This window comes from Eublepharis macularius, chromosome 2 (assembly GCF_028583425.1).
Source record: "Eublepharis macularius isolate TG4126 chromosome 2, MPM_Emac_v1.0, whole genome shotgun sequence".
Taxonomy (NCBI): Eukaryota; Metazoa; Chordata; class Lepidosauria; order Squamata; family Eublepharidae; genus Eublepharis; species Eublepharis macularius.
Genome location: NC_072791.1, coordinates 67,227,879 through 67,255,528, shown reverse-complemented (window position 1 = coordinate 67,255,528; position 27,650 = coordinate 67,227,879). Strand labels below are relative to the sequence as shown.

Genomic DNA, 27,650 nt, shown 5'->3' with positions numbered 1-27,650 from the left:
ATAATTTCCACCAATAAGATGTTTACCCAAAACGAGTTTCTTTTCTTCTTTTTCGCAGGAGGATTAGTGCCAAGGCAACAGCTGTAACAAGGGCAGTAAGAATTCCTAGAACCACTGGGACCCAGGATGTGCCGTAACGGGCCTGTCGCTGTCCTCCTGTGTAGAAAAGAAAACCTCTGTGAGGAAGCAAGATGTGCTTCAAATATGTCAGCTTAAAACAGACAACCACTTAAAGTTGCCCACTTGGCACCTACTAGAGCCTGTCTTTTTCAGTAGTGGTTTTCATCTTGTGGAGATTATGGTAGCACCATCCGTTGAAGTTTTCAGGAGGTGATGTTAGGCTTTTACTTTTGCTAGGTTTTTTATTGGGATTAGGCTTTTCTTGGGAAGGGGTCCACCATGGGGTTTTACCATATTATGTGTATGGTTTTAATACCTAATATTGGAGCGGAGTCAGGCATCACAAGTGCAACTGGGATGCAGTGGTGGTGGTGCTGCCAGAGATGCTGTGGGAGCAGCTGTCAGCATTGCTCCATTGTCTCTCTTGTTTGGACTGGTATTGTTTCACTTTTGCTGCAAGGATGACATGAAACTGGCATAATTGGGCTGTCTGAGATTTGCTCCACAAACAGTATGAAACTAAATTGCTCATCGACCTAAGCTGCTTAATGGTAATGATGTTTCTAATAAAGGTGGAGAAGCTTAGAGTGACACATTCTCAATGAAATAAATAGAAGATATTACCGAGTTACACCACATATGGGATCAAGTGGGCATCAAGTGATGATAGGAGAGCGGTTACACATCTCTTGTTCTATCTCAATGCTATTCAAATTGATTCTTCTGGCTAAATGGTCAATAACAGAATACTTCCATATCCAGATCTTGGTTATCAAAAATCCCTACTATTCCAGATTTAATATTTGCCCTCCAAGTGATCCAACATCAGCACAGGTCCATGCAAACAATTCTTGCATTGGTTGTTGTGGGTTTTCCGGGCTGTATTGCCGTGGTCTTGGCATTGTAGTTCCTGACGTTTCGCCAGCAGCTCAGTGACACTGAGAGATCTCTGTCTTTTGGTGCTACACGTCTGAAGATGCCAGCCACAGCTGCTGGCGAAACGTCAGGAACTACAATGCCAAGACCACGGCAATACAGCCCGGAAAACCCACAACAACCATTGTTCTCTGGCCGTGAAAGCCTTCGACAATTCTTGCATTGGTCTCAGTTTTTGATTATCCAGGTATTTAGAGGGAGTCTCCAAGGGTAAGTGTACAAAAGAGGCTGGCAGGTGCATACCAAACAGAACAAATAATACTGTGAATATTTTTCAAGGCTGGCAATTTCCTTTTGCTTTTCTCTCTTCACACACAAAACACTAGTATTTTCTTATATATTTACTTCATTTATACCCTGCCTTTCTCCCCAATGGGACTCAAAGCAGCTTACAATGTTCTCTCTTCCTCCATTTTATCCTCACAGCCCTGTGAGGTAGGTTAGGCTGAGACCATGTGACTTGTCCAAGGTCACCAAGCGAGCTTCCATGGGAAAGTGGGGATTTAAACCTCGGTCTCCCAGATCCAAGTATGATACTCTAACCACTACCAGTAGTAGTTCCTGCTGGCAATTCTAGCTAAAACTGTGGCAGAGTTATTAAAAATCTACCTATCTATCACATGGTCTTCTAGAAGGAAACGTTTAGAGGAATTTTCTTATCTATGTATAAATGAGAGCACACAATCAAGCAGCACACAATCAAGGAGATTATAAAGACATTCAGATTATAATTTATTGTTGTAAATCTCTTGGGTTTACTATGTATGAAGATATTTATTAATTAAAATACTGTATACAGTATTTTAATTAATAAATCATTTCCCCCATTATCTTACTGTAAGACTGAGCAGAACAATTTATTGTCCTAAAATACATACAGCATAAAGATGGGGGTGGGGGATTATATCATGAAATCTGTATCTGAGGCTGCCAACTTGTTAGCACTCTAATTGATGCTAAAGATGATAACAAAACCTAGACATGTTGAGCAAAGACTGAACAATGCTTGTTTTTAGTCAGTCCATGCTGCTTGGTAACACTTATTTAAAATATTAGAAGCCCAATGCTCCACTGAAGTGGCTAAGCCAAATCCCAATGCAATCATAAAAGTAAATCATCAATAAAAACTAAAACATGCAATCAACTAGATTCTGTGTGGTCGGTTTTTTTTAGGCTCATCAGGTCGACTGATGTATGTTTGGCAACAGCCAAGGTGCAAGCAGTTTCCCTGTGGCTTTGGAATGGCTTATCAGAGTGGGTGTGGAGGACATCTTCTCTTTTTGCATTCAGGAAAATGATTTTACTTCAAAGGGCATTGGGTGGGCGGTAAATTATTTTGGCAGGTCTGAGAGTGCTGCTTTTTATCTTTCTGATCTTCTGTGTGATCTTTTAATGCAATTTCTTATTGTTTTGCTAGCTACCCTGAGTCCAATGAGATAAGGAAGGATAAAAACTTTTCAGATAAATCAATCCCCACCCATCCGAATGCCCATAACGATAATTCCTTCCTGAATGTACTCAACTTCAGTCTTCCCCAGCCCGAGGCCCAGCTTTAAATCTACATTAGTTTTTCCTGCATCTGCCTGATGACATCACAGTGATCCACATTATGCATGTTCAAAGGCTAACAATAGGCATGCTTTTAAATACTATCCACTCCAGTGGCAGCCTATGTCAAGTTGTGGTTTAGGAGCATTCTGTGACTTGCCCAGGAAGATTTGCATTTGCCATGGAGTATGAAGCTTCCATTCCGTTCCATTAAGCCATCAGCAAAATGGAGTGGGGATGTAAAGGCCTTGATCCGGATGGAAACACTTCCCAGGCAATGGTAAGGACAAACACAGCTTGTAACCTGCAATCTGAGTGCTTCCACACGTGGTACAAAAAACACAGTTGGCACGAAATAACTGTTAGGCAGAACAGCAACAGCAGCCGCAAAAGCAACTAGAGGAACCTTCTGGATTCGTCCTAAATGGGTGGGTACGAATAGGATATATGGAATGCCCATAAATATTCTGCTTGCATGCCAAGGGTGTTCAAGTAAAACCTGAAAGTGATTCCCCCAAATAAAACTATTAAGAATGTTTATGATATTCCCCACCCATACCCATGCACTGAGAAACATTAACAAGCTGCCCTAGATAATTCACGTGCAGAGGAAGCACAGAAAACTCCTATTCAGCACCCAGCTAGTTAGTTATTTTTGAAAAGTAAGCAATTTTTATTTTCCACCAAGCTCAGGGCTACAAGCAACTTTCATTATTTTTACAGATCTATCGTTTTAGGCTGTCAGCATTTCTTGAATGCAGGTTTGCTTTCAAGCATTTGTAGGCATGGCCTCATATTATGTTAGGCGTGGCTGTTGCTTGGACACAGCAAGCCTCGGGACAAAAGAAGCATTGCTTTTGTCCTTTTTTTAAATTAGAAGCAATTTGTTTAAACTAAGGGAAGCCATTTGTTCTTTGTGTTTCCCTAGTCAGGACACGTACTGCTCAAAATTTAGTCAGCAGTCATTATATTCAACATGTGCAGAGAAGTGGCTGCAACATCTCAGGATGTATACAACTAAGCTACGTAAAAGGGGGAGGGGGACCACCTAGCACACTACAATCTACTCACAGGTTCCATAATCATACTTATATGACCGTTCTATTCTTGATCTTTTGGAGGCTTGAGCAAGGGAATGGCTCCTTAAGAGGACAAAACAACTGGGTCCCCCAGCTGAGCTGACTTGGTGCTCAACAATCCAGCTGTTATCAGGATGGAGCTGGGGTTTTTATCAGGTAGCTGGACCAAGAGCTGGAGTTGCTTTGTTGATTCAAAAATTATCCTAGCCAGCAATGATGTCTATATAGGTAAGTATCCCTGCCCTTTCCGTAGGTTTTCATTGCTCTTGATCCCGAAAGCAGTTACTTGGACTCTAGTTCTACAAGGAGCAATGGATATAAGGGTAGCAGTTTTACTTGGTAGCACTGGCATAACCTGCAATGTTGAGACCTGCTCTCTCTAGCAATGTTAGTGATCATGAGAGAAACCCACAGGATCTGACCCTAAATAGCTGGGCTAGATCATCTGAACCCTCTGCAGGATAGATCTTGGACGAGGTTCCTCTGCCAAGGCCTCTGAATTGAGGGGGTCAAGTACGAGGGGAGCCCTGGCAAACTTTGTCATCTCCTGTACTTCCTGAAATTTGTCAGAGGATCGGTTTGTTCCTTCCTACTCTCCCTTAGATGGGGAATCTGTTCTTATGTCCAGCTTGGGGGAGGAGATGATCCTTAGAACAGATACCAGGGAATGTAGAAGGGGAGTGCGAATGAGTGTGCTGGTCTCATTCTCCATCTGTGCACAGTTGCTTGAACATTCCAACATCTATACACTGGGGGGGGGGCAGCACATTTGGTTGTGAACAGGGGTGGGTCCAGCACGTTCATTCCCAATCCCTCTCTTTTCATACTGCCTTCAACTTATGGTTTTGATGATGTTTCCCAACCGTCTGCAACACTTGACCATACAGGGAAGGTAAGACTTGCCGCATGAATGTATCTAAATGTGGGTAACCCGAGGGAAAGTGGCTCTCCAGCAACGAAGATATTGCCAACAAATATCATGATGAGTTTTTCACTTACAGAACTCTACTGGTTGACCGCCTAGTAAGGGAGAAAAAGTTATCATCCATTTCCCATCACACTTGAATTCAGAATCACCCAACGAAGCTGATGGACTTGGGACTTGGGACAGATAAAAGGAACTACTTTTTCCACACAAAATGTAATTAACTTGTAGAATTCGCTGTCACAAGATGTAGGGATAGCTACCTGCTGAGACGGCTTTACAAAGGGGCTAGCCAAATTGATGCAGGATAGGTCTTTCAACAGCTATTAGTCATGATGGCAAGAAGAAACCCCCATTTCCAGGGACAAATGGGTTGGCTCTTTGAACATCAGTTGTTGGAAGGCAAGAGCAGGAGGAAGCTGTGGCTTTCATTCTCTGCTTGAGGACATCTGATTGGTCACTGTGAGAAAGAGGATGCTGAACCTTTGGCTTGATCCAGCAGGGCTTTCCTCACATTCTTAGGAGACTTTATAAGCAATTCCATGTGCATTCTACACCTAAATATTCTGAATTCCATAACAAGGAAGAACAAACTTCAGATTTGTAGGATCCAGCTGAAAATAAAACATAATTGTGAAGTAGCTACTCTGGCTACTTCAGCTGTTATACAGTTTTGAGATAACGAACTGATGCTGGTGCAGTAGAAAAAAATCAAGAGTCCAGTAGCACCTACAAGACTAACAAAATTTGTGGTAGGATATGAGCTTTCGTGAGCCACAGCTCAATTCTTCAGATACTGGTGCTGGTGGGCAGCTTGGGGGAGACATGGGACCTCTGGAAGTACACAAGTGAGGAGGAACTGGGATGCTGCAAGTTATTTGGGGGCAGAGAGCTCTTTTCTTCCCTTGACTATTTTACTCTGTAATGGGGTATGAATATAGTCAATGGCACATATATAATGATGGCAACTAACAATGGCTTATTGTGACTGGTCTATAGTCACCAACAGGATTCTTACATTTACATTTAGTGAAAATTGTCATTTTCTGGTCTTTGCAAGTGTATAAGGCAAAATGTTTAGATTATGACCATCCCCAGTGCAATATCTAGGATACCACACCCACAGATGTATTTTCATCTAGTTATAAAAAATTTGCAATGGCAAAGAGGCCTTGAATTGCATTTCCTTTCTGCCTGCCAGGTCCTATTCAAAGCATCATCCCTTGAATATATCATTCACAGCTGAGGGATTTTTGTTTTTGCTTCTGTTAGATTACTTGATCTTGTTTGGCTTCCATCTCCTTCAATTAACACATGCAACAAAGGCAGCTGTGTGTGCTTGGAAGCACAGGGCCAGAAACATAAAATGGTACCAGCAGCTGTCACTGTTCCTCAGCTTATATGCCATCCTGACAGGGAAGGGACTTTTTTGTGCAAAAACAAAGTTAAACCTGACTGCATGTGCAACTCACCTATTAAATCTTGGGCTGTTACCAGTAAAGGCTCACTCCAAGGTCCACAACCAGCCAAGTTGAGCATGCACACTCTTATGATAAGGTCTTTTAGGGGATTCCACATAGTAAGGTTAGCTCTTGTCTCCTGCACTACCATTTCCCCCTGAAACCAGAAAACCAAAAGTTGTAATCAGCAGTCAAATGACACAGGGTTGGGTCTTAGACTCCCTTCTGCTAAGTTGGATCCTACCAAGTCTTCCTCCAACAAAGAAAGACTTCCTTCAACAAAGGACTTTTCTCCACCATCGAAGGAATCTTTTCTACATATTCCAACTATTTGCTATATGAACATCTTCTCCTGATCTCTTAAATGTGATGGGCTGTTGAGTACATCATTGTGCCTCACCGCAAATTGTTGGGATAGATTAGCTTTTGATTCTGACTGATTCTATGAATCTCCAAACTACTGTTTTGCTTTCATTAGAGTAGACTCTCTTGTTCAAGGAGTAGAAATGCAAGGTCGTCATTGGTCAATTACTAATTTTTGTATCTCTTTTTTGCACTAGGGTTTAACCTTGTGAGTGTCTGTTTCAGGCATTATCTTGTATGCATCTGAATTTTGTCCTCTAAAGTCAAGCCTCTTTGAACCTATATACAATGCTTAGGATTGCACTGATAGACAAGGAATGATTGAACTGAGAATTACATTTTCTTCTGGAGGAGCAATTCCCCTCCACCCCAACAACATGACAGAAAGTATCAGTCACATTTGGGAAGATCCTGATACATCTTTTGCGTCCTCGCTGTTTCCTTGGCTGTTTCCACATGCTGTTAAAGAGACGGTCTACATACCGAAGGCTGGCTTTTTTTTCACAGATTCCAGATGCCTCCGATTTCAAAGCAGAAGCAGGCAGTTTGTCTTGCGTCTGATCAGCGTCCTTGACCCGGCACAGGAAAGAGCGGGAAATCCCGGTCTCAGAAAAGACGCTGATTAGACGCAAGACAAACTGCCTGCTTCTGGAGGCATCGGGAATCTGTGGAAAAAAACGCCAGCCTTCGGTAAGTAGACCGTCTCTTTAACAGCATGTGGAAACGGCCCTTGTCTACCTTCTCCCAGTCCACATGACAGGACCATTTCAGGCCATGTCTCCTTTGTCTTTGGACTGCATTTTTCTTTTTGTCTTTCTCACCTAGGCACTGTTCAACTTTCCAATCCCATGAGTAATGCCAATATGCCCTTATAATGCTACAGTACACAAGCTCAAGGCACAATGATGAACCAAAGTAACACAAGGCCATGCAAAATGGAAGAAAGGGACATATGTCCTTCCTAGGCCACTCTTTTACAGCCCTTGACAGCAGATGTGAATAGACTGTACCAATATACTTTAGCTCTCAGAATTGCTATTTATTTCTAATAGTTCATTCAGGCCTATCTGCCCTTGTGCAAGGAAGAGCTGAGAAAAAGATAAACTGGGACATGTTTTTTTATGTGCCCCCCAGCTCTGTGTCATCTACGTTTGCAGAGGGAGGTTCCTGCATTTATTAACAGGGCCCTGATCCAGAAGAGACTGGTGAAGGATAATATACATTACCTCCTTCCATCTTGACATAAAACCACTCATAAGTATCATGTGTGGCTTTTTCAAAAGAGAAACAGAGGGTTTTGTTTCCAGAGCTGTTAGTTTAGAACCTTTTCTTAGCTTTCTCATCCCAGATGAATTTTCATTTTTATATTTCCAGTTATTTGAGAGAGAGAGACCAGGATATTGCTCAGCAAATCAAAGAAAACAGCAAACAACCCCTGACAAACTGAGTATGATTCTCTTTGATTCAGAACACGCTACCCATTTTAAGCTTGTTCCAAAGGATCTACTGGCCAAGTAGCTCTGACTGATACCATTTTCACACATGAGACTAAATTTTAGTTTGTCTCCCGCATGCATGTGTGTCTGTCTCATGGTTTCAGTGCCACATTTGCAGGAGAGAAAGCAAAAGATTTATTCCAACCAATATTCAGTTTGTATTCACATTGTAGATGGATTTAAACACAAATCAATTTAATTCATGTAATGTGTGAAAACACCCTTCTTGGCAAAAGGCTTACACCAAAGGAAGTTCTTGTATACTTCACAAAATTTGTGGGAGTCACTGCCACAAAATGTGGTGCTGTGGCTTAGATAGCTTTTAAAAAAAGGATTAGACAAATTTGAGAATAATAGGGTTATTATCCAGGTTATTAGGCTACTTGCTAATCAGAATCTCTTATGCTCAGGCTTCTGAGTACTAGATGCTTAGGACAAACAACAGAAGTTGGTCATCACCACTGTGCCCCCGTGAGCCCCAAGAGGCATTTGCCTAGTTGGCCAGTTAACCTGTTCTGTTCTATCAAGGCAATTATTATGTTATTCCATTACCTGAGTTATGTTATCTTGAATCCATTCCAACCTGTATCCCACAGTACCATCTCTAAGCATTTCTGAAGCTGCAGTTTCCCATTCCAAAATCAGGCAAGAATCTCTCTGGATAACATGTACATTTTGTGCAGTACTGTTTGGAGCTGTATAGGGAGAAAAGTTCCAATGTATGTTGTGTTTTAAAGAGAGATAGGAGTGAAAACAAGAGAGCATCCCCAGCAGCAACCCTCAGAGGTATGGGGATGTGGAACAACCATGCTCCATGAGGCCCCGTCCTCCTCAATCTGACTTCATGGGAACTTGATATTCCACTTGCTAATTCCCCAAGTAAGTTCTACAGAGGATTCTCCAAGGTCCTAGGAAATCCAAGGTCCTTTTTCTTTATTGTAACAAATTGTGAAAATGGCAATTCCACCCAGAAACCAGAATGAACACCTTCACTTGAGTTACTGGTAAACTACAATCTAGATTGAAATATAGGAAGTAAAGTGGCCCATGGGTTGAATCATCCACATGGTTACATGTGCTTTGTATTTTTACTTTCATCAGAGATCCAGGGGAATCATTAAAAGTTTTGTATAATTATAAGGGGAAATCGTTCAAAGTGTTCATGCACATCTACTATGTTCTTACCTAAACCCAAGGTCTGAAAATAGACCCATTCTGTAAAAGAGGAGCTTCCCATTTCATTAGCACATTGGACCCGGGCACTGTAATTGGTGGAGTGCTTTAATCCAGGTAAACCGCAGGTAAAGGATGGGACAGGGATAACTTCTATGGAAAACTGCTCCTCTTCTTCAGGTTCAGCCACCTATTGCAAAAGTAAAAAAAATGAACATAGAAGCCTGATGCAATCTCATGAATTTCACATAAAATACATTATATGCTTGACTTCATTACACTGCTGTACAATAACTAATTCTTTAGACTAGGGGTTCTTAACCTGGGGTCCACTGAGAGATTTCAGGGGGTCTGTGAACTTGAATGAGAAAAAAATTTCATCTTTATTTATACTAATCTAACTGAAATTATGTATTTTATTTTAATGCATTTTAATACTGTTCTGAGAAGGTATTCATGGCACAAAAAAGACTGCCAAAGCAGTCCACAGCACAAAAAAGTTAAGAACCTCTGGGTGGGCAAGCCCTCAAGATGTAAACATATACAAAATATATTAAAGCCAGCACTTACTTCAGATTTTCTGAGGGCCCAAATATACTGTTGCTGAACTATACAGATATAATATATGGACATAAAGCAAATCCCAGAACTATGCAGAGGAGTTAGCCGTGTTAGTCTGTGGTAGCAAAATCAAAAAGAGTCCAGTAGCACCTTTAAGACTAACCAATTTTATTGTAGCATAAGCTTTCGAGAATCAAGTTCTCTTCGTCAGATGCCAGATACAGATACAGATACAGAACTATGCATGACTCATTTTTTTTAAGAAGTGCATTGGTAAAACAACAACCCTTTCATTATTCAGTGAAAGTCTGAGGCCTGGTTATAAGATTGCCAGGTCCCCCACGGCTGAAAGCAGACAATGGGAGGTTGGGGGTGGGGTATGTCAGCAGGGACATACCTCACACATGCACACAGCATGCATGTACTCCAGAACATTCACATGTGGCGCGAGGAATGACGTCATTCCCAATGCAATGCGAGAGTGTTCTGGAGCATGCTGTTTCCAGCCCTGTTCCTGCCCCACCCCCCACTAGCCAAGTGAGAGGTAGCAGAAGCCACAAGGAGGGGATTCCCTTCCCCCACCAGGGAGCTGGTAACCATACAGCTCATTATAAAAAAATCGAATTCACTTCACAAATCAAAGGAATAACTTGCACAGAGCCTTTCCAGAGTAGTGGTTCCTATTTAGAATCCTTTATTTAAAACATACATTTTCAACAAAGGCTTTTCGAGACTTGCATTTATGGCTATTTAAGAACTAATTCTTGTACACTATAGTTTGTGAAGCTGGATTTTTACTGGTATGTTCAGTTCCTACAAGAAAATACTGTTCCAGCATTATCATCTTTTCCTGCTTATTCAATAGACTGTAATACGAGAGGTGGGAAAGACAGCTTGTATGCACACACCTTTTTGGCTCACTGTTGTCTTTACACAAGTACTATGAAAATCTACAAAGCCTGTGTACAAAGTTGACAACTGGGTAAGAGTGCCCATCACCAGCCATGATGCCTTTGCCACCTTTAACTTTCTTCAAAAATAATCACTTTTCCCAGTCCTTAAAGGAGAATTGTCATACATTCCCTGACAGCTAGAGGCATTCATGCATAACCATCTGGTAACATGGGTCAGAGAAACAAAAATGAGAGCACAGAGTGGGGTAAAGCGCAGATGAAACTTGATACTGCTGGCGCCCAAAATGCTGCCTTCCCAAGGTAAAGCATTCTGTAACAGAGTATTATTGTCATGCTAAACCTGACTGGAGACTGAAATCCCTGTTTGTTTCTCCCAGCATAGGCTGAAAGTGCTAGAAAGCTTAGAGGAAAGGCTGCCTGATGAAGATGAAATCTGAACTACTCTCACTCTGCTTCCCTCTACATTTCATTGGCTGCAAAAGAAATGGAAAGTTGGGGGAGGAGCTCAGAACTCAGACGGATTAGTACTGTATGGAGACTGGTGGACGTGCAAAGTAGGAAGGATAGGCTGTACTGACTGAGGCAAGCTTGGCATTCCAGTGTGCAGGAGAGAATTCATCCTGATCTGTCAGCAGCAACATAAATGGTACAAAAAGCAGAGCAGATCTGCTGCATGCAGACAGGTTGGCAGACTGCAACTGCACACCATTCTCTGATACAATGGAAAGAGAGAATCCAAGGAAATAACTCGAGAGTTATTGGCACTGCACACTGGACAACTGATTCATATTGAGGACCCATTGACACAACCAATTTGTCTTCTTGTGAATGTGGGTTTAATGGAACTAAGCTGGCTATAGTAGCTGTGAGACAGTTTCAGTTTGTAATTCGAGCCTTGTTTACTTTTCCACTTGCTCAATGAACACAGGTGAATTGCAGCTCATACACAGAGTAAGCAATCACAAAACCACTCTGTAATGTGCTGGATTTTGTACAGCCCATATTCTTAACATTGTATACTTGATGATTAACTTTGCCACAACTGTGGTGTTATCCCCAGACTGAGTAATGAAGTGACTTTCAGACTCACGTTGCCAACATGGATGTATGTTATATTACTTTGTATCAGGGATCAAGTTTGTAGTTGGTCCTGAACCTGGATTGTATGCAGCAGTGATCTGACCTGTGTGTCAGCACTGAGCACTGGCCAATACAGGAAACTACAGAAAGAACAGGGAAATCTTAATGTATTGTAACAAAGTGTAATGCACTGAACAAGCAGTGATTATGTACCCAGCCTCGCCCTGATTTGCTCCTTAGACATCGCCCTGGCTGAGTTGACAGTAACCACATCTGACAGCTTGGCATTAAAAGCCGATGCTCTGTGTTTGAGGGAGATGGTTCTATATATTTTAGCAAGACTAGTCAAACACTAGTGAAAGCTGATTGCACAATCTATTATCATTGTTTTGATAGAACTACTCATACTGGGGAGACTTTGCTTCTTCCACTGGAGAGCAGGGCTGGCTCTTCAACTGAGGCAGAGCCGGCCCCCGCCTCAGGTGCTGAACTCTGAAGAAGGTGCTGTGCCAGCCCCGCAATGACCAGAGTTCCCTGCAGTGTGTGCGCTCCCGTGCACTCGTGCAGGAGTTCTCCTTTCTTGGAGCAAGGCGTTTCTTCTGGAGTGCAGAAGGACAGCCCTATCTTCCTGCTCAGCCAGCGTCTGAGGAGCTTTGAGTTCAGCCCCATCAGCAGGGACATTTCTCTCTCTCTCTCTCTCTCTCTTCTCTCTCTCTCAATTTAAGCCTTGGACAAAGCTTCCAAGAACAAGAGACACTCTAGCTGGCTGGGGAGCAGCGAACTCCCATCTGACCTTTTGTCCCCCCTGTTCCCTCAGTTCTTTCTTGCTCCCCCCCCCACCATGTATTAAAAGGAATGACAGGGGGATTGCCCACTGGAAGGACAGCCCTCAGAGTACAGTGCAATGACAGCCCCTGGGAGTAGAAGAAGTGTTCTGGGACTGGAATAACAGGCACCAGACTGGAATGAGAGACCCTGGGAGGAGCAGAAGTGTTCTGGGACTGGAATGACAACTCCCGGAGTGCAATGACAGCCCCTCAGAGCAGAATCTGTGCTCTGGGAAGGAATGACAGGTTGCACAGTGGAATGACAGCCCCTGGTAGTATAGAAGCATTCTTGGAGTGGAATTACAGGCACCACAATGGAATGACAGCCCCTGGGAGTAGCAGAAGTTTTCTTGGACTGGAATGACAGCCCCAGAGTGGAATGACGCCCCCTAGAAATAGAACCTGTGCTTAGAGACTGGAATGACAGGTCAAAGAGTGGAACGACTGCTCCTGGGAATAGGGTCAGGGCTCTGGGACTGGAATGACACCCCCTGTCATTCCACACCCACTGTCATTCCAGTCCTAGTCCACTGATTCTTCTCCCAGGGACTGTCATTCCACTCTGGGGCCTGTGTTGATAGATCAAGATGGGTAGCCGTGTTTGTCTGTAGCAGCAGAAAAAAGCAAGAGTCCAGTAGCACCTATAAGACTAACAAAATTTGTGGTAGGGTACGAGCTTTCATGAGCCACAGTTTCACTATTGGACTCTTGCACTTTTTTGGTGTTGTAATGCATTTCAATGGAGCCCATGCAAGTAAATTGGCATTCCTGGCTCACATTTTCTCCAATGAGCCTTCAAGCCTCTCCCATTATTTCCAATGGGAAATCCTGTCATTCCTTTTAGTACATCCCTTTCCCCCTCCCCAGCTGGCATCAATTCTACTTCTCATCTTTCCTCAGGCTTTTTGGGGGGGGGGGGGCTGCTTTTGGTGGAAAGAGTGGCTGGTTGTGTGTGCACCGCCACAGAGGAAGGAGGAAGTGAGGTGAGACACACAAAATTCCCTTCCTGTGCGACAGGTAGGAGCAAATCACTATTATCGGGTTTAAAGTTGTTGTTTTAAATTCTATTACTTCCCTCCCCCCTTCTCCCTTTTGTTCTCCCTCCCCCTTGCTATTCTCCGATCTCAATGCTGCTCCCCCTTCACTCCAGCAGAGCAGCACCCCGCACTGCACCCCCTCTTTATCACCTTCCTTCTCTCATTCCCTAGTTTACATATATCACCCCCCCTCTCCCCCAATAGTTTATTTCAATATTTATACACCACATGCTTAGCTGTCAGCTGCCATTCACTTCAAACCCAAGGGTGGGGGAGAAAGATGAGCATGGAGGGTAGTTCCCGAAAGGGATCTCTGACAAAGATGATCAATATTTTAAGGCTTGGAGAGGGTCGGAGAGAAAGAGAAGGCTTCAGCTCAGTCCCCCTTCCAAATATCTCTCTCCTCCAAACAGGCCCTGTAAGAGAAGCCCTCCTTCTACTGCCAAGAGTCTCTGGGTTCAGAGAGAGGTGGGAAGAAAGAGAGAGGGAAACTTTTTTACACACACACACACACACACACAAAAGAAGGTGTGCTCAAAATTTCAATGCAAGTTGCTGTTTCTGCTCACAAAATAGATTTTTGGCTCACAATAAGAAAAACAAAGATTGTTGTTATTCTCACACTTATTTAAAAAATTAAAATTTAAAATAAGAAATAAAAATTAAATTTAAAATATAAAAAGTTTCAACTTTTGTGCTTTTCAATTTTCCTACATTTCTTCTGCTTTTAAAAATTGTTTAGCGGTGTGTGTGTGCGTGCGTGCGTGCGTGCGTGCGCAAGTAGGTGTCTCACCTCAGGCGCCAGAAATCCTGGCACCGGCCCTGCTGGAGAGCCTGATGCTTTGCATGACTGGAATCCTAGAAACACAAGGTCTGACAGCAAAACGAGCTTAGGAAACCCAGCACTACTTAAATTGATGCTACTTTATACTAAACGTGTCAGAAACAACATGGTCCACATCAGTGACTTATGAACACATGAAGCTGCATTATATTGAATCAGACCTTGGTCCATCAAAGTTGGTATTGTCTACTTAAAATGGCAGTACCTCTCCAGGGTCAAAGGCAGAGGTCTTTCACATCACCTATTACCAGATCCTTTAACTGGAGATACTGGGGATTGAACCTGGGATCTTCTGCATGCCAAACAGATGCTCTATGACTGAGCCACAACCCCTCCTCAAAGGCAGGTACCAGGTGTAGGGAGCTTGTTGCAAGCGATGCTGCACTCCAGGGGACCCTCATATCTGCACACCACACAAAACCCTCTGGCCTAGCTGCAGGATGGGGAGGCTGATATAGCAGAAATTCCTCTGAACGCTCCCACATAATAATAATAACAACATTCGATTTATATACCGCCCTTCAGGACAACTTAACGTCCACTCAGAGTGGTTTACAAAGTATGTTATTATTATCCCCACAGCAAACACCCTGTGAGGTAGGTGGGGCTGAGAGAGCTCCAGAGAACTGTGAGTAGCCCAAGATCCCCCAGCTGGCTTCAAGTGGTGGAGTGGGGAATCAAAGCCGGCTCTCCAGATTAAGAGTCCCACGCTCTTAACCACTACACCAAACTGGCTCTCCACATGGGAGTAACTCACCTGATGGAAAGCTCCAAAGAAGTACGCCAATAAAAGGACTATTGTTCTCAGCCTCCTAAACACCCTCTCATCTGAAACTGATTCTCTCAAGTTTGTTGGCTAATAACCTATGGCTAGAGAGCTCTCTTCCTCATCTAGTCTACTCCAGCAATTCAGTCCCTGTCCTAGGGAAATATGTTATAACTACTAGAACCATTCCTCAGTCACTCCACCTGGAACCTGCTCTCCACCTCCCGAGTTTAGTAATCCCACTGTGAATCCCAACCTCATCCTTCCCAAGCCCCTTAAAAAGGGCATCTCAAGCCCCATCCACTCTGAAACTGGCCTTGTGCCTGAGCTGCCTCTCCCAACCTCGTGGTTGGCTTGCTACTAAGACCCAAGCCCTTCTGTTGAATTACTAAATCCCTCACCTTGGATTTACAGCTTCTTGGTTGGTGTCAGTTTGGATTTCTCCTCTATTCTGGAGCAGCTTTCCTTCTCTTCTACCCAAGATCACAACCCCATGGACTCTTCTCTTCAGGATAAGACAACACATTTTTTCACCCTTTATACCCCTTAGCTTTTGCATTCAGTCCAAGCAGGCAACAATCAAAGGTAGTGCTAGGACTTAATTACTATATTGCAAAGTTGTTCCATGTTTTTGTTCTTTCTTGGATTTCCTCTTTCTAGACTTATTAGGAGACTAAAGATTAGTTACTTTTGAGATTTTGTCTCCCTGTCTCATTTTTCCTTCCTAATTAGAATGCTATGCTAAATTAAGACCTGGGTATACACTACACTAGCAGTCTAAATAGCCCAGTTTGGCCCAAGCTTATCAGGACTTGGGAGCTAAGCAGGGTTGGCCATGGTCAGTACTTGGATGGGAGACCAGCAAGAAAGACTGGGGTTGGTAAATGGAGGAAGGCAATGGCAAACCACCTCTGTTCATCTCTTGCCTTGAACTCTCTATGGTTGGGGTCATCATGAGTCAGTTGAGACTGAACAGCACATTCTTCATATACCAGACTGACCCCCAAACAGCTGCCTAATGACATGGTTCAATGCTACATGTGAAAAGGACGCTTTGGTAAGATGATGGTGGTTACAAGGTGGGTGAGCTGACCTTGGATTCCAGATCAGACAAAAGAAACTTTTAAAAGATGAATTGTTAACAAGCTGGATTTGTTTGAGCTGCAACCCAAGTGCTCCAAACACTACAGTGCACCCAATTATGTCATCAGGAATGCCATAGAGTTCTAGGTGCCTCTCCCAGAATTTCTTTCTTCTCCCCTCCCCCACCCCAACTTATCTGTTCTCCTGATGGGGATACAGTGCCAGAGGGAAGTGGGTAAGGGATAGGAAAATTCTAGCATTCTTTTTGCATTCTGCATTGTCCTTCTGTTCTCTTCTCCATTTTGCGGAATGCATCAGGTGCTCAAGACAATATCTGTCCCAGCCATGTGAGAGGGCACAACAGGGTGGCAGAATTGCAATGCAACAACGCCATAAGATACTCCCAGTAGCTAGGAACCTTTAAAAACAGGTATTTCACACTACTGGAGCTCACACTGCATGGCACAAGAGTAGGAATTTTGTCAGCATCTCTCTGTTTTTCCCTGATGGGACCAACAAAGTAGATAGGAAGAGAATATGTTTCTATGTTTCAAATAATTCACATGCCAAAATAAAATATATAAATATTGCACCCCTTTTTATGTAGATTATTTTGAAAGTGTCTACGTGAGTAATGAATACCTGAACTGTACAAGAACGAAGTGGGGAACGGCCATCAAATCCAGGCACCCAAGTGACACTGGCATCGTTGCTGGTGATTCGGGTTACCGTCACATTGAGAGGTGGAAAAGGGACAGCTGTAACAGAAGGATGGAAACTGTTTAACAGAACTGAGCAGATATTTGTACAAAAATGCACAGACAATACAGTCTGCAAATTTGGATAAGGTCCCTGAGGGTTTCAAACTGAACATTGTATGAATAGAGATGGCTTCCTATGCCATTATAATCCTTGATTAACACTGAATAACTTATTCCTTTTATTCATTATTTGATGGCTAAACAGATATGGAAACACAGAACATTTGTTACAGGCACTTGCTAAAACATTCTGTTGTTCAAGTGGTGACAGTCTGAAGTTCCTTATTTTTAAATCATTTCTGTCTTTAAAAGAGCGGTGATACTGAGATACAGAAGAATAGTCCTTTATAAAGGTGAGTACTAGTATTAGCCACATATTGGAATTAATCCTCACCTCCTCCCACTTTAAATTAGGATCCAGGATTTCCATTCTAGTCTGAGTCCAAAAATGTTGTCACCACTTGATAAAATAAACTTTATTTGCATGGATTCCATTGTGAAAATGATGCTCCTTATGTGGTACATGTAATTTCCACAACAGAACCAATAGTAGTTTCACAAACAGTGGTTTGAAGATGAGAAAACAGTGCACTGGGGGAAGGACAAAGCTGCTTGTCCCTGTACATCATGGTCACCAAGAGAAAAGGAACAGCACGTGTTTGGGAGGCACGAACGACCACTGCACATCCTAAAGTCCTTGTGTCCTCCAGTAACAAACAATTGTACTTTGTAGCATGTAGCAAAGCCTACAGACAACTGGCACGGTAAAAAGTAGGAGACACAAGTGCTTAGGATCAGGATCCAAATAACAGTCCCTCAGGTGAGTTCTTACAGGTACAAGGCACTGTAAAGTGAAACTGTCAAAGTTGCTGTTATTTACATTAGGGAAATCCATTGGCCCCCTATGTAAGCAGAGGAAGGACCGTCCAATCTACAGTCCCAGATGGTTCATTACACTGGGCAGCAGAACTCAGATCCAAAACTTCTCAGTTCTGGTCCTGACAAGAGGATAGAAATCAATGTGCCCTCTCTTCCTAAAGCCCTGCTGTTTTTCTGGTAGCTGAAATGACAAAGTTGAGCCGAATGTTTTATTTTGCTGTAGAACATTATTATTCTTTATTAATGAATTTGGAGTAATTCCTAAGACCCATATGGGATGGTAACATAAATTTTATTGAGAAATGAAATCACAAGTTGGATGTATCTTATACCAAGACACATTAGAAATGAATGCAGAGAAGCATAGAACAAAAATGAAGTGTAGATTTCTGGAGGTGGGGAGAAGCTGGGGGACACAATCACCAACCTGAGACCACTACTTTGGTTCAGAAACCTTGATTCTCCTGAGCAAACCCCAGAGGATTTATACATGGGAACTGACAGCATTTCTGTGCACTTCTTTGATTTTAAGAGTGTTATCTGCAATGTCTTCCTTGGCTCACTGCCTTTTTAGCTGCATCAGCTCTGGAGGTTTGCCCTCCCTTTCCACCGCCCTGGCCCTCCTCTCCTCTCATTTACTCCCAGCCTTCTCACTCCATAGGCTCTCTCCAATCCGCCCCTTCATTGCTCCCATCATCTCTGGCTCCCACTCTTGGCTCAACAGCTCCATTCATGCTGCCACTTACTCTTGAAATAGGCTCCCACTCCCTTGCTAAGAAAATGCTCTCTCTTGCCTTCTGATCCTTCTCTGTCATCTCTTTTGCCCTTATTTTCGTAAACAGCAATCCTTCACATTTTGTTTACTTACAGCACTTGCCTGCTTCAAAGGGCTGTAAATTCATCCACTAACTGGGGTTGTAGGAAGCTTTAAGAGGCAGCTTCTCTACATCTGAGATTTTCAGAGCAAGAAGAAAATTCCCCTTTGTAGCAGGCTCTGAACTGCCAAATATTTTGTCATCAGACTGAGAGTCTCTCTACACAAGACAGCTGACACGTGTTCTTCATGTTTCAGGAGATGCAATGTTAGCCAGGAAGCATAGTTTTGGAAGACAGCGCTGGCAGAGATCACTCCAGAAGGGACAGATTCTCTTACAGCCCTTCGCCGCCTCTGGCATGCCAGACTATCTCCCCTTCTGGAGCTTTTACCCTGCCTCCTTGGCTGCTTAAAACTTTGAATTAACTGAGCCTCAGAAGGGCAAAGGCTCCAGAAGGGGCGATGCCAGAGCTGGCAGAGATCATTCTGGAGGGGATGGATTCTCTCACAGGCTTCTACCGCCTCTGGCGTCTCCCATTCCAGAGCCTTTGCCCTGCCAAGGCTCAGTTGATTCAAAGTTTTAAGTACTGAGGGCAGCAGGGTAAAAGCTCTGGAAGGGGAGATAATCCAACATGCCAGAAGTGGCGGAGGCCTGTGAGAGAATCCGTCCCCTCTGGAGCAATCTCCACTTTCTCTGTCTTTCAAAACTATGCTTCCTAGCTAACACTGTGTCTCCTGACACTTGATGAACATGTGACCAGGTGTCTCGTGTAGAGAGTCTGAGATGAGCCCCAGTTTTGTTTGTTTGCAATAGCTCCTTAATGTCTCAGTGCAATCACAGAGCAAGATACTTGAAAGAATATTTTAAAAGCCCTGCTGAACCACTCCTAATGTCCATCAAGCCCAGCTTTCTGCTCTAAAGGTGTCTGGTCAGATGTCCTCCCAAGAAAGTCAAGAAGAGGACAGCCCTTCCACCTTGAGAGGAGGAGTGTGGGGTCCATGCTTTTGGAAACTCACCAAACCTTGCAATCTCCTGGGCCAAGTAAGTTTGGGAAAGAGGTGGCGGGGGTTTCTGGATCCCTCTTTAGCAGTGTAATCCCATGCAGAGTCACACCATTCTAAGCCCACTGACTTGAATGGACTTAGAATGGTGTGACTCTGCTAAGGATTACATTGCCAGTCACTGCCATCAAGATGGCTCACTACTGCGATGGTCTGGAGAGATCATGGCACGAATCTGGGACAGTGATTGCTGGGCCCTACCGTGAGATACAAACACACTCTGGCAGCACATGGAATGATCTGCAGCTGCCACAAACCTACCAGGCTGGAAAATCTTCACTGAATGAGGTGGGTGCGAATGGTTGGTCCTCATGTGAATTTTTTCTCCTTACCCCAAATGATCCTTGGTATTTGTTCTTTTACGTAATAAATTCTGCATCCTATTCAACAAGGATAGAGTGAAAAGTGTAGTCCCAACCCTTGACTAGGTACCTTCTGTGTTCAGAGGCTTCACAGGGCACTGCTCATATAATGGTAGGTGAAATACTCAGAATGCTTCCATGTTTATTATGTTCCAGATTCTTGACTTGCACACGGTTGGTTGTTTCCGTACAGAGGTTTTGCTCCAGTTTGGCATCCGAACGAAGGCAGATTCTTTTCGGAGCATCCACACAATTAGTCCTCCCCTAATTGCCCACTTGCTGTAAGCTTTCCCAAACCTGGTTTGATATGATCTTTTTGGAAAGATCACAGACAAAGCAACTTTGCCTTCTGTGTGGACAAGAAAGGCCCACCCTCAAATGGTGCCATTTTCCTTGTTTCAGCCCCCAAAGCCACCATTCCTGCCCCTTGAAGCCAGAGGGCTTTCCAGCCTTTTTAAAAAAATCAGTGTTACACTAGCCTACTATTACCCCAATCTACTATCTCTGCTGTTTGCAGGGGTTGGGTGTAGCCAAGGAAAGTGCAGAGGGGGCAGTTTTGTGGATGCTCTGTTGCTGCTGCAAATGCCTTTGCACTCACAGTGGCAAGAGCTCCATGGCCATGTTTGTGATAAGAAATTGTCCTTTAAAATACAGCGCCTGGCAATCCTGCCTTAAACCAATGTATGCCTATAGAAGTTTTTTAAAAAAACAAGCAAACTCAAGTGCCATGGGAAAAAAAAGAAAAGAATGGGGGAGTGAATTCCTTCAAGCTTGTAGTTGCTTTAGTTTCTTAAGCGAGGGAGGAAGAAAACACAATATGAGAGCAATGACTGTGGAGAGAGCAAAAATTATTAGGCTCCAAATTACAAGGTTAAAATGATGGTTTTAGTGCTGTGAAGCGTAGGGACCCATACAAACCATGGCATTGCTGAAATTTTCCCTGCTGGTGATCTGCCTCCTACTGTTTTCAGCATTTAATGAGATCCAATGCATTGGAGCAAAACAAACCACAAAGGGCCTGCATAGAAACCAGTCTCCATGTACAGAAAAGGAAGATTTCCCCATTTACCTACTGCAGATTACGTCACAGCCCATCTCCCACAAACAGCACTGCTACTCTGACTTTTTCCTTTTCAAGGAAAATCTGTTATCTTGCGTCAGTCACATTCACTTCCTGAGTCAGCTGAGGTTTGCTTTTTAATTGCCAGTTTTGCTGCAAGGGAACTGGCCTGTGTACCAAACAGTGAGCACAGTATGTTTTTTCATCTGCTGAAAGTATGGAGCAGAGCATGTGTACATGTGAGCAACGGGGTGGGTGGGGGTGGGGCTGAGTCTGTTTAACTTAGCTTTTCCAGCCCCCCCCCCCCATTCCTGTTAAACAGCGCTCCTTCTGCCCTAAATGCCTTTCTCTTCAAGGGCAAGGAAGACTCTCTCACCTTTAATTTGCACAGTGGCTGTCCGAGATGAAGATAGGCCCTTTATGTTGTGGGCTTCACAGGAGAAAACTGTGCTTTGATTAATACCTGGAAATCAGCCAAGAAAAAAAGGACGAATAAGAAAGCAACACATATAAAATGGTTGTACAATCTGCCAGCTTCAACCTCAAGCAGAATTTCAGTTATGTTTGACATGCAACTCAGACTCTCTATATGCAAGTCAGAGGCTGAACTGGAAGCAGATCAAAATTGCATGGATTTGGGGGTGTAATTAGGATGTCAACTTGGTTTTCTTTTGATAAAAGAGGAAAAAATGTGGCATTGTAGATGAGTTCACAAGATGTGTGTGAAGGGGGGGGGGATTGTGTCAAACAGGCAACCCAAGTGCTAGGCTGTTTGCTCTCTCATTGTGATCTCACTGCCGTCCTTGGCTGGCCTCTTCCCTATTGTTTGCTGCACTGAAGGCATGGCTTGTGGCATTCCACTAGCATGTTTGTGCAACATCTGGGGAAATGTTTAGGTCCAACCAGGTCTTCTCATGGCTCTTGAATGATCTCTTCACCCTCCAATTAAAACAAACAAACTTGAATATCATCGCTGACACTACTTAACTAAAAAAGTGCAACAAGAGCTACAGTTTTAAAATAAAAGCTTTTGTACAAATGTAGAGTCTTCCAAGAGGAAACTCACAGCAGTTTTTGGCGGGGGGGGGGGCGGGGGGGAGAAAGGTCACAAACAAAGCTTTGAAAAAGTACTTTTGTTCCTATTTGAAGACAGAGACTTTTATTTGAAAAGGTATGTATGTCATAATGGACCGCCGCTGGTATGAGTGGCTGGGTACACCTAGCAACTTTCCAGTTATTAATATGGTTGTGTTGAAAAAAATCAAAAATGCAGAAAACCAATCTCTCAACTATTACAATCCCCCCATCTTTAACTGTTTGTTGTTGAGCCTAGTAGTTATTTTGGAGAGAAAAGAATCATACTTACATTTTCTTCCAGAGGCATATTTTCAGCTAAAATAATCTGGAGTCTTGTGGCTCCCCAAATTTATTCCGGCATAAGCTTTGTAGATGACCACCCATGTGGTTTGAAGAAGTGGGTTCTATTCTGCGAAAGCTTATGCTGGAATAAAATCTTGTTAACCTTTAATGCGTCACAAAACTCTAGTTTATTTTAGCTGCTATGAACTATCCTTTAAGAATATTTTCAATGCTTACTTTGCTCAAACCTTCCCCCCTCCCCGCCCATGTGAACAACAGAAGACGGAATTTGTGTAAATTGCGTTTTTCACTCCAGTATTCTATGTGAAAGCTTCTGAAATGGATGTTTTGGCAGAACACAGTACATACACAATTGTCACAATTCAAATATTAATCATATCAGAAGACTATCTGAATCCAGATTGGATGAGAAAATTGACTTAATTTGTCCTCAGGTTTGCTGGTGACCAGCTCTGAAACCACACTGTATATTTGCAAGATCTGCTTTTTTCCTGCTAGCTGCCTGAAGAGTACCCCAGATCTGACATCCAGCACCAACCTCTACAACCAAGCTCATAAGGAATTCTGCATCCAATTCAGCCCAAGGTTTGGAATGCTCTAGAAACAGAGCCACAAACAAGCTGCAGACTAGCCTATTATGCTACCAGCCAAGTCTGAGCTCCTTTTTACATAAAACACTAGTAACGTGACCTGTAAGCAAGGCTCTCAATAAGCAGCCTAATTGGCAATTTGCCCTATCGCTTTTATAGCTATTAACAATGAGACAAAATGGGATCAAAGGCTACCCAACCAGAAAGGGAATGTTTATACTCAATTTGCCACTTAGCCAACAAAGGGATAAGGAATAAGACCTCTGGCTTCAGAATCACCTCAGAATCACCACTTCCCTCCAATATTATTACTCCTCTACACACAACCCCTCCTCACGTTGACTAAATGCACAGAGAGGGATAGAAGGCATTAGTGTGCTAGCCCCGCCCCCACTGCTGGGGTCATCTGCAAAGGGTGACTGTACAGAGAAAATGTCCGCAAATATGTTCCCTTCCTTCTGAATGTTGCTGATCACAGGGGAAAAGTGTATGTGCACCACAAGGAGGGAGTGTAGGCACCATGTTCTCAAGTGATCACACAGAGGAAGAAGCAGGGGGCAGGTCCAGCACTCTCATGCCCACACTTGTGCATTCTGTCAACGTGCAATGTATTTGTGTGTACAGGACTACTAATTTCTTGCTAACAATTGCTTATGGATAAATTGGATCCTTACGCTTGCTAACAGTTGCTTTTTGATAAATTAGATCTGACGTGGAAGGCTGATGATGTTCTTAACAGTCTTTGTACCATCTATAACTTACTGATACATTATTATGTATAGAGATTTGGGTTTGGATCCCCACTCTGCCACAGAAGTGTGCTGGGTGGCTTTGGGCCAATCACAAACTCTTAGCCTAATCTACCTCAAAGGATTCTTGAGAGGACAGAATGAAGAAGGGGATAATGTTGTGAGCCACATCAGGGAGAAAAATAAGGTATAAACAACAACAACATTCAATTTATATACTGCCATCCAGGACAACTTAACACCCACTCAGAGCAGTTTACAAAGTGTGTTATATTATCCTCACAACAATCACCCTGAGAGGTGGGTGGGGCTGAGAGAGCTTTGAAAGAGCTGTGACTGACCCAAGGTCACCCATCTGGCTTCAAGAGGAGGAGTGGGGAAACAAACCCAGTTCTCTAGATTAGAATTCTGCTGCTCTTAACCACTGCACCAAACTGGCTTTCACAGTATAAAAAAGAAAACAGAGTTCCTGTGTGAAGGAGATACAATCTACATATTTAACATGAATTAGCTGAGTCACTAAAATGGTGGCTCCCTCTTCACTTGGTTCCAGTTTTATTATTGTTTTCTTTAAGTATTTTGGTTTTCTACTTTGCCAAAACCAGCTGTTTTGTCTGCTCCTGGCGTCTTTGTTTTTGCATGCCTCAGGAATGATGACCTACTAACAGCACAGGCTCACTCTCTGATCCCTCTTTTTCCCTACAGAGACAAGAACCTACACGCAAAGCTCAGGAAGACAAGTGAGTTAAACCATGAAGAAAATATTGATTTCAAGTCCTGGAGATTTATTAGCTAATCCTCCTCAGACTTTCAGCAACATAAAACATGAAATAAATCACAAAATGGCTTGGCCTTTACAAATGTATTTGGAAAGGCTTTGTCATACATGAGTCCTCCTGACTGAAACCTCCGAAGTTAGTAACTTACTTCTGGTTTTACAACACAAACCAACTGGAAGTGTTCCAGTGCAAAACTGCTACTCCCTCTTTAATACAGGCCTTCATTTCTCTGAGGTGAGCATTGTAAACAAGCTGCCTATCCTTCTGCAACTCTGGAGTTGTTTTCAGAAGAGGGAAGAGAAGCAATAGTCCTCTCCCCCTTGTTGGTGGTATTCATACTACTCAATAACAGGAGTGGGTAATTAGGTTTTACCGCACCATGTTGTCCCCAAGAGCAACATTTTACTTTTCCTCACAAGAATGTGTGGCAGTCATTTACTTATATGGGAGAAAGTAAAAGGATGCACTGAGAGACACTATTGAGGTGTAAGCTAAATCTTCTCCCTCCTGCTTCTCACCCCAGCCATTAGAAACAAGCCTGTTTCTATCCTGTCTTTGAGAAGATGGCGGACTGTTGGGACAATGAGATGGAATGTTGAGAACTGGGTTTGATATTTCTTTGGTAGGCTCACCTAGGTTACTGAGGCACAGTTTTCAGCATGCCAAACTGGGCTATCTTGATGTTTTGTGTGTGTGTGTGTGTGTGTATACACACACACAATTTTGATTCCACATCCATTGCTTCCTGATGTGACATTTCTGCAAACAGTGCTTAAGAAGTGATAACTTGCTCTTAATTCTCCACTTGCAAAAACCTCTGTTTTTGGAGTGTTTTCTCCACTTGCAAAAACCTCTGCAACAGAAAAAGCTTATTTTGCATTGAGGATTCAAGTTTTAGCCTATTCTACAATATAAACGGCAAACTGTATTCTTGACAACTCACTTCCTACCCTGGTGCGCCTCCAGAGGGTCCTGTCACAGGATCAAGAGCAGAGCAGGTAGCAACGCATGCCCCCCACCTTCATCCAGCTGGAATCAGCAGAATGTAATGCCCCCCCTTGCCATCACCCAGTCAAGATCAGAAGCGGAGCAGGTGGCAATACCCTTCCCCTGCCCGGGATCAGACATGGAGCAGGAGGCAATGCCCACTCTCCCCTTCATCAAGCCAGGATTAGTAGCAGAGCAGGTGGCAATGCGCACTCCCCCTTCAATCTGCCGGAATCAGGCGCAGAGCAGGTGGTAATGCCCACCACCCCTTCACCCTGTCAGGATCAGACGTGGAGCAGGCAGCAATGCCCGCCCCCTTCACCTGGATGGAACCAAATGCAGAGCAGGAGGCAATGCCCGCCCCCCCTTCACCTGGCCAGGATCAGGTGCGGAGCAGGTGGTAATGCCCACCCCCTTCATCCGGCCAAGATCAGGCATTGAGAAGGAGGCAATGTCCAACCCCTCTTCACCCAGCCAAGATCAGGAGCGGAGCAGGCAGCAATGCCCACCCTCCACCTTCACCCACCGGGATTAGGTGCGGAGCAGGAGGCAATGCCCGCCCCCCTTTGCCCGGCTGGAATCAGGAGGGGAGCAGGTGACAATGCCTGCCTCCCCCATTTCACCCAGCTGGGTTCAATCATGGAGGACGAGGCAATGCCTGCCTGCCTGCCCACCCTCTCCTTTCTAGAGCCCATTGTATTTTTCCCCACAATGGACTTTGTTACTAGTACTCATATAAATCACTATTTGCTTCAGGGTCTTCAACCCCTTCATATTCAGGAGTCAAACTTAATATCAATCTGAGTTATTATACTCATCTTGAACATTTTTTACCATATTTACTCATCATTGTACTCTCTCTTCCTATGTTATTTATCTGTCTCTTTCTCCTGGGGTGTATTTTGCTTTTTATCTTTTGTGCTCCTTTTAAAAAAGCATAAAAAAGAAAATAATATAAAGTGTTGCTGCTCGTATGAGCCAACATGTCAGGATATGACTTATGTGAACATGCAAGGCTTAATTCCTATATTGCGTAGACAGAATTCACTTGGAGAATGAACCAAGAATTTGGAGCCCTCTTTGGATTAAACAGAAAGGGGTACACTTCATTCCCAAGTACTCCTGCTTATGTAAACAAGTATCCTTACCCTCAGCAAGGTGACAGTATGATAGCCAATCAGCCTACTCCAATCTTTACATGTTAAAGATAATTCAGGAATGAGTGTGAATGTCAGAAGTGTGTTGGATCAACCAGGTCAGTCTCTAGTCTGTGGCAACAGGGTATGATAGTAGAGAAATATTTGACTCAGCATTTTTTCAGCTTCATGAGTGCTAAGGCTGTGAATGCAACCACTCCCCACTCTTTCCAGTGATGGCTCTGAGGACGTTTCATTGCTAAATCATTTTCCTTTGTCAGATTGCGTAATCTTCCTTAAGTCTCAGTGAGAAAGGTGGACTATAAACAAACAAATAAGTGGATTCATACATCTAAGGCAACTAACAACTTAATAACTATGAACCAAACTACACATTACACATAAAGTGATCAACACAGGGACTTCCAGCAGGACACAGCTATGAGTTCCCAGTGGGAGGAGCAATTTGCCCTATGAGGGGGGCTGTAAACAGAAGCATTCAACACATGTGCAGATCAATGCTGCAAATAACACTCTCAGGGCTGTTTCAGGCTGTGAAAATGGCATGGGGGGCAAAGTCAGGAGCACCTCTTCTCTCCACTCCACAGTCCCAATCCAAATCAGGCCCCTGCAGCACTTCAAAATTGAGTTTCCACAGCTGTCATGTGGCTGTAAGCATGTGGCTTGGACCTATGAAGGTGCCAGATATGGCAGAGAAGTGGAGTAGCTTTATAACTCAGGTCAATCACACACTCTCAGCCTATCTGAGAGTACTTGAAGGGCTGTCATATAGAGGATGGCACGGAGTTGTTTTCTGCTGCCCCAGAAGGTCAGACCAGAACCAATGAGTTGAAATTAAATCAAAAGAGTTTTCGGCTA

General features: G+C 43.5%; 1 protein-coding gene across 1 annotated transcript in view; it reads right to left on the bottom strand.

Moving 5' to 3' along the window:
* Positions 1-27,650, bottom strand: part of TYRO3 (TYRO3 protein tyrosine kinase) — an 87,665-nt gene that overhangs the window by 23,481 nt on the left and 36,534 nt on the right. The window contains exons 5-10 of the mRNA XM_054971726.1: positions 21,527-21,613; positions 16,855-16,970; positions 9,113-9,290; positions 8,480-8,622; positions 6,081-6,225; positions 27-156 (exon numbers count right to left, since the gene is read on the bottom strand). Of these exons, the coding sequence (XP_054827701.1) occupies positions 27-156; positions 6,081-6,225; positions 8,480-8,622; positions 9,113-9,290; positions 16,855-16,970; positions 21,527-21,613 (799 nt within the window). The remainder of the gene's footprint in view (positions 1-26; positions 157-6,080; positions 6,226-8,479; positions 8,623-9,112; positions 9,291-16,854; positions 16,971-21,526; positions 21,614-27,650) is intronic.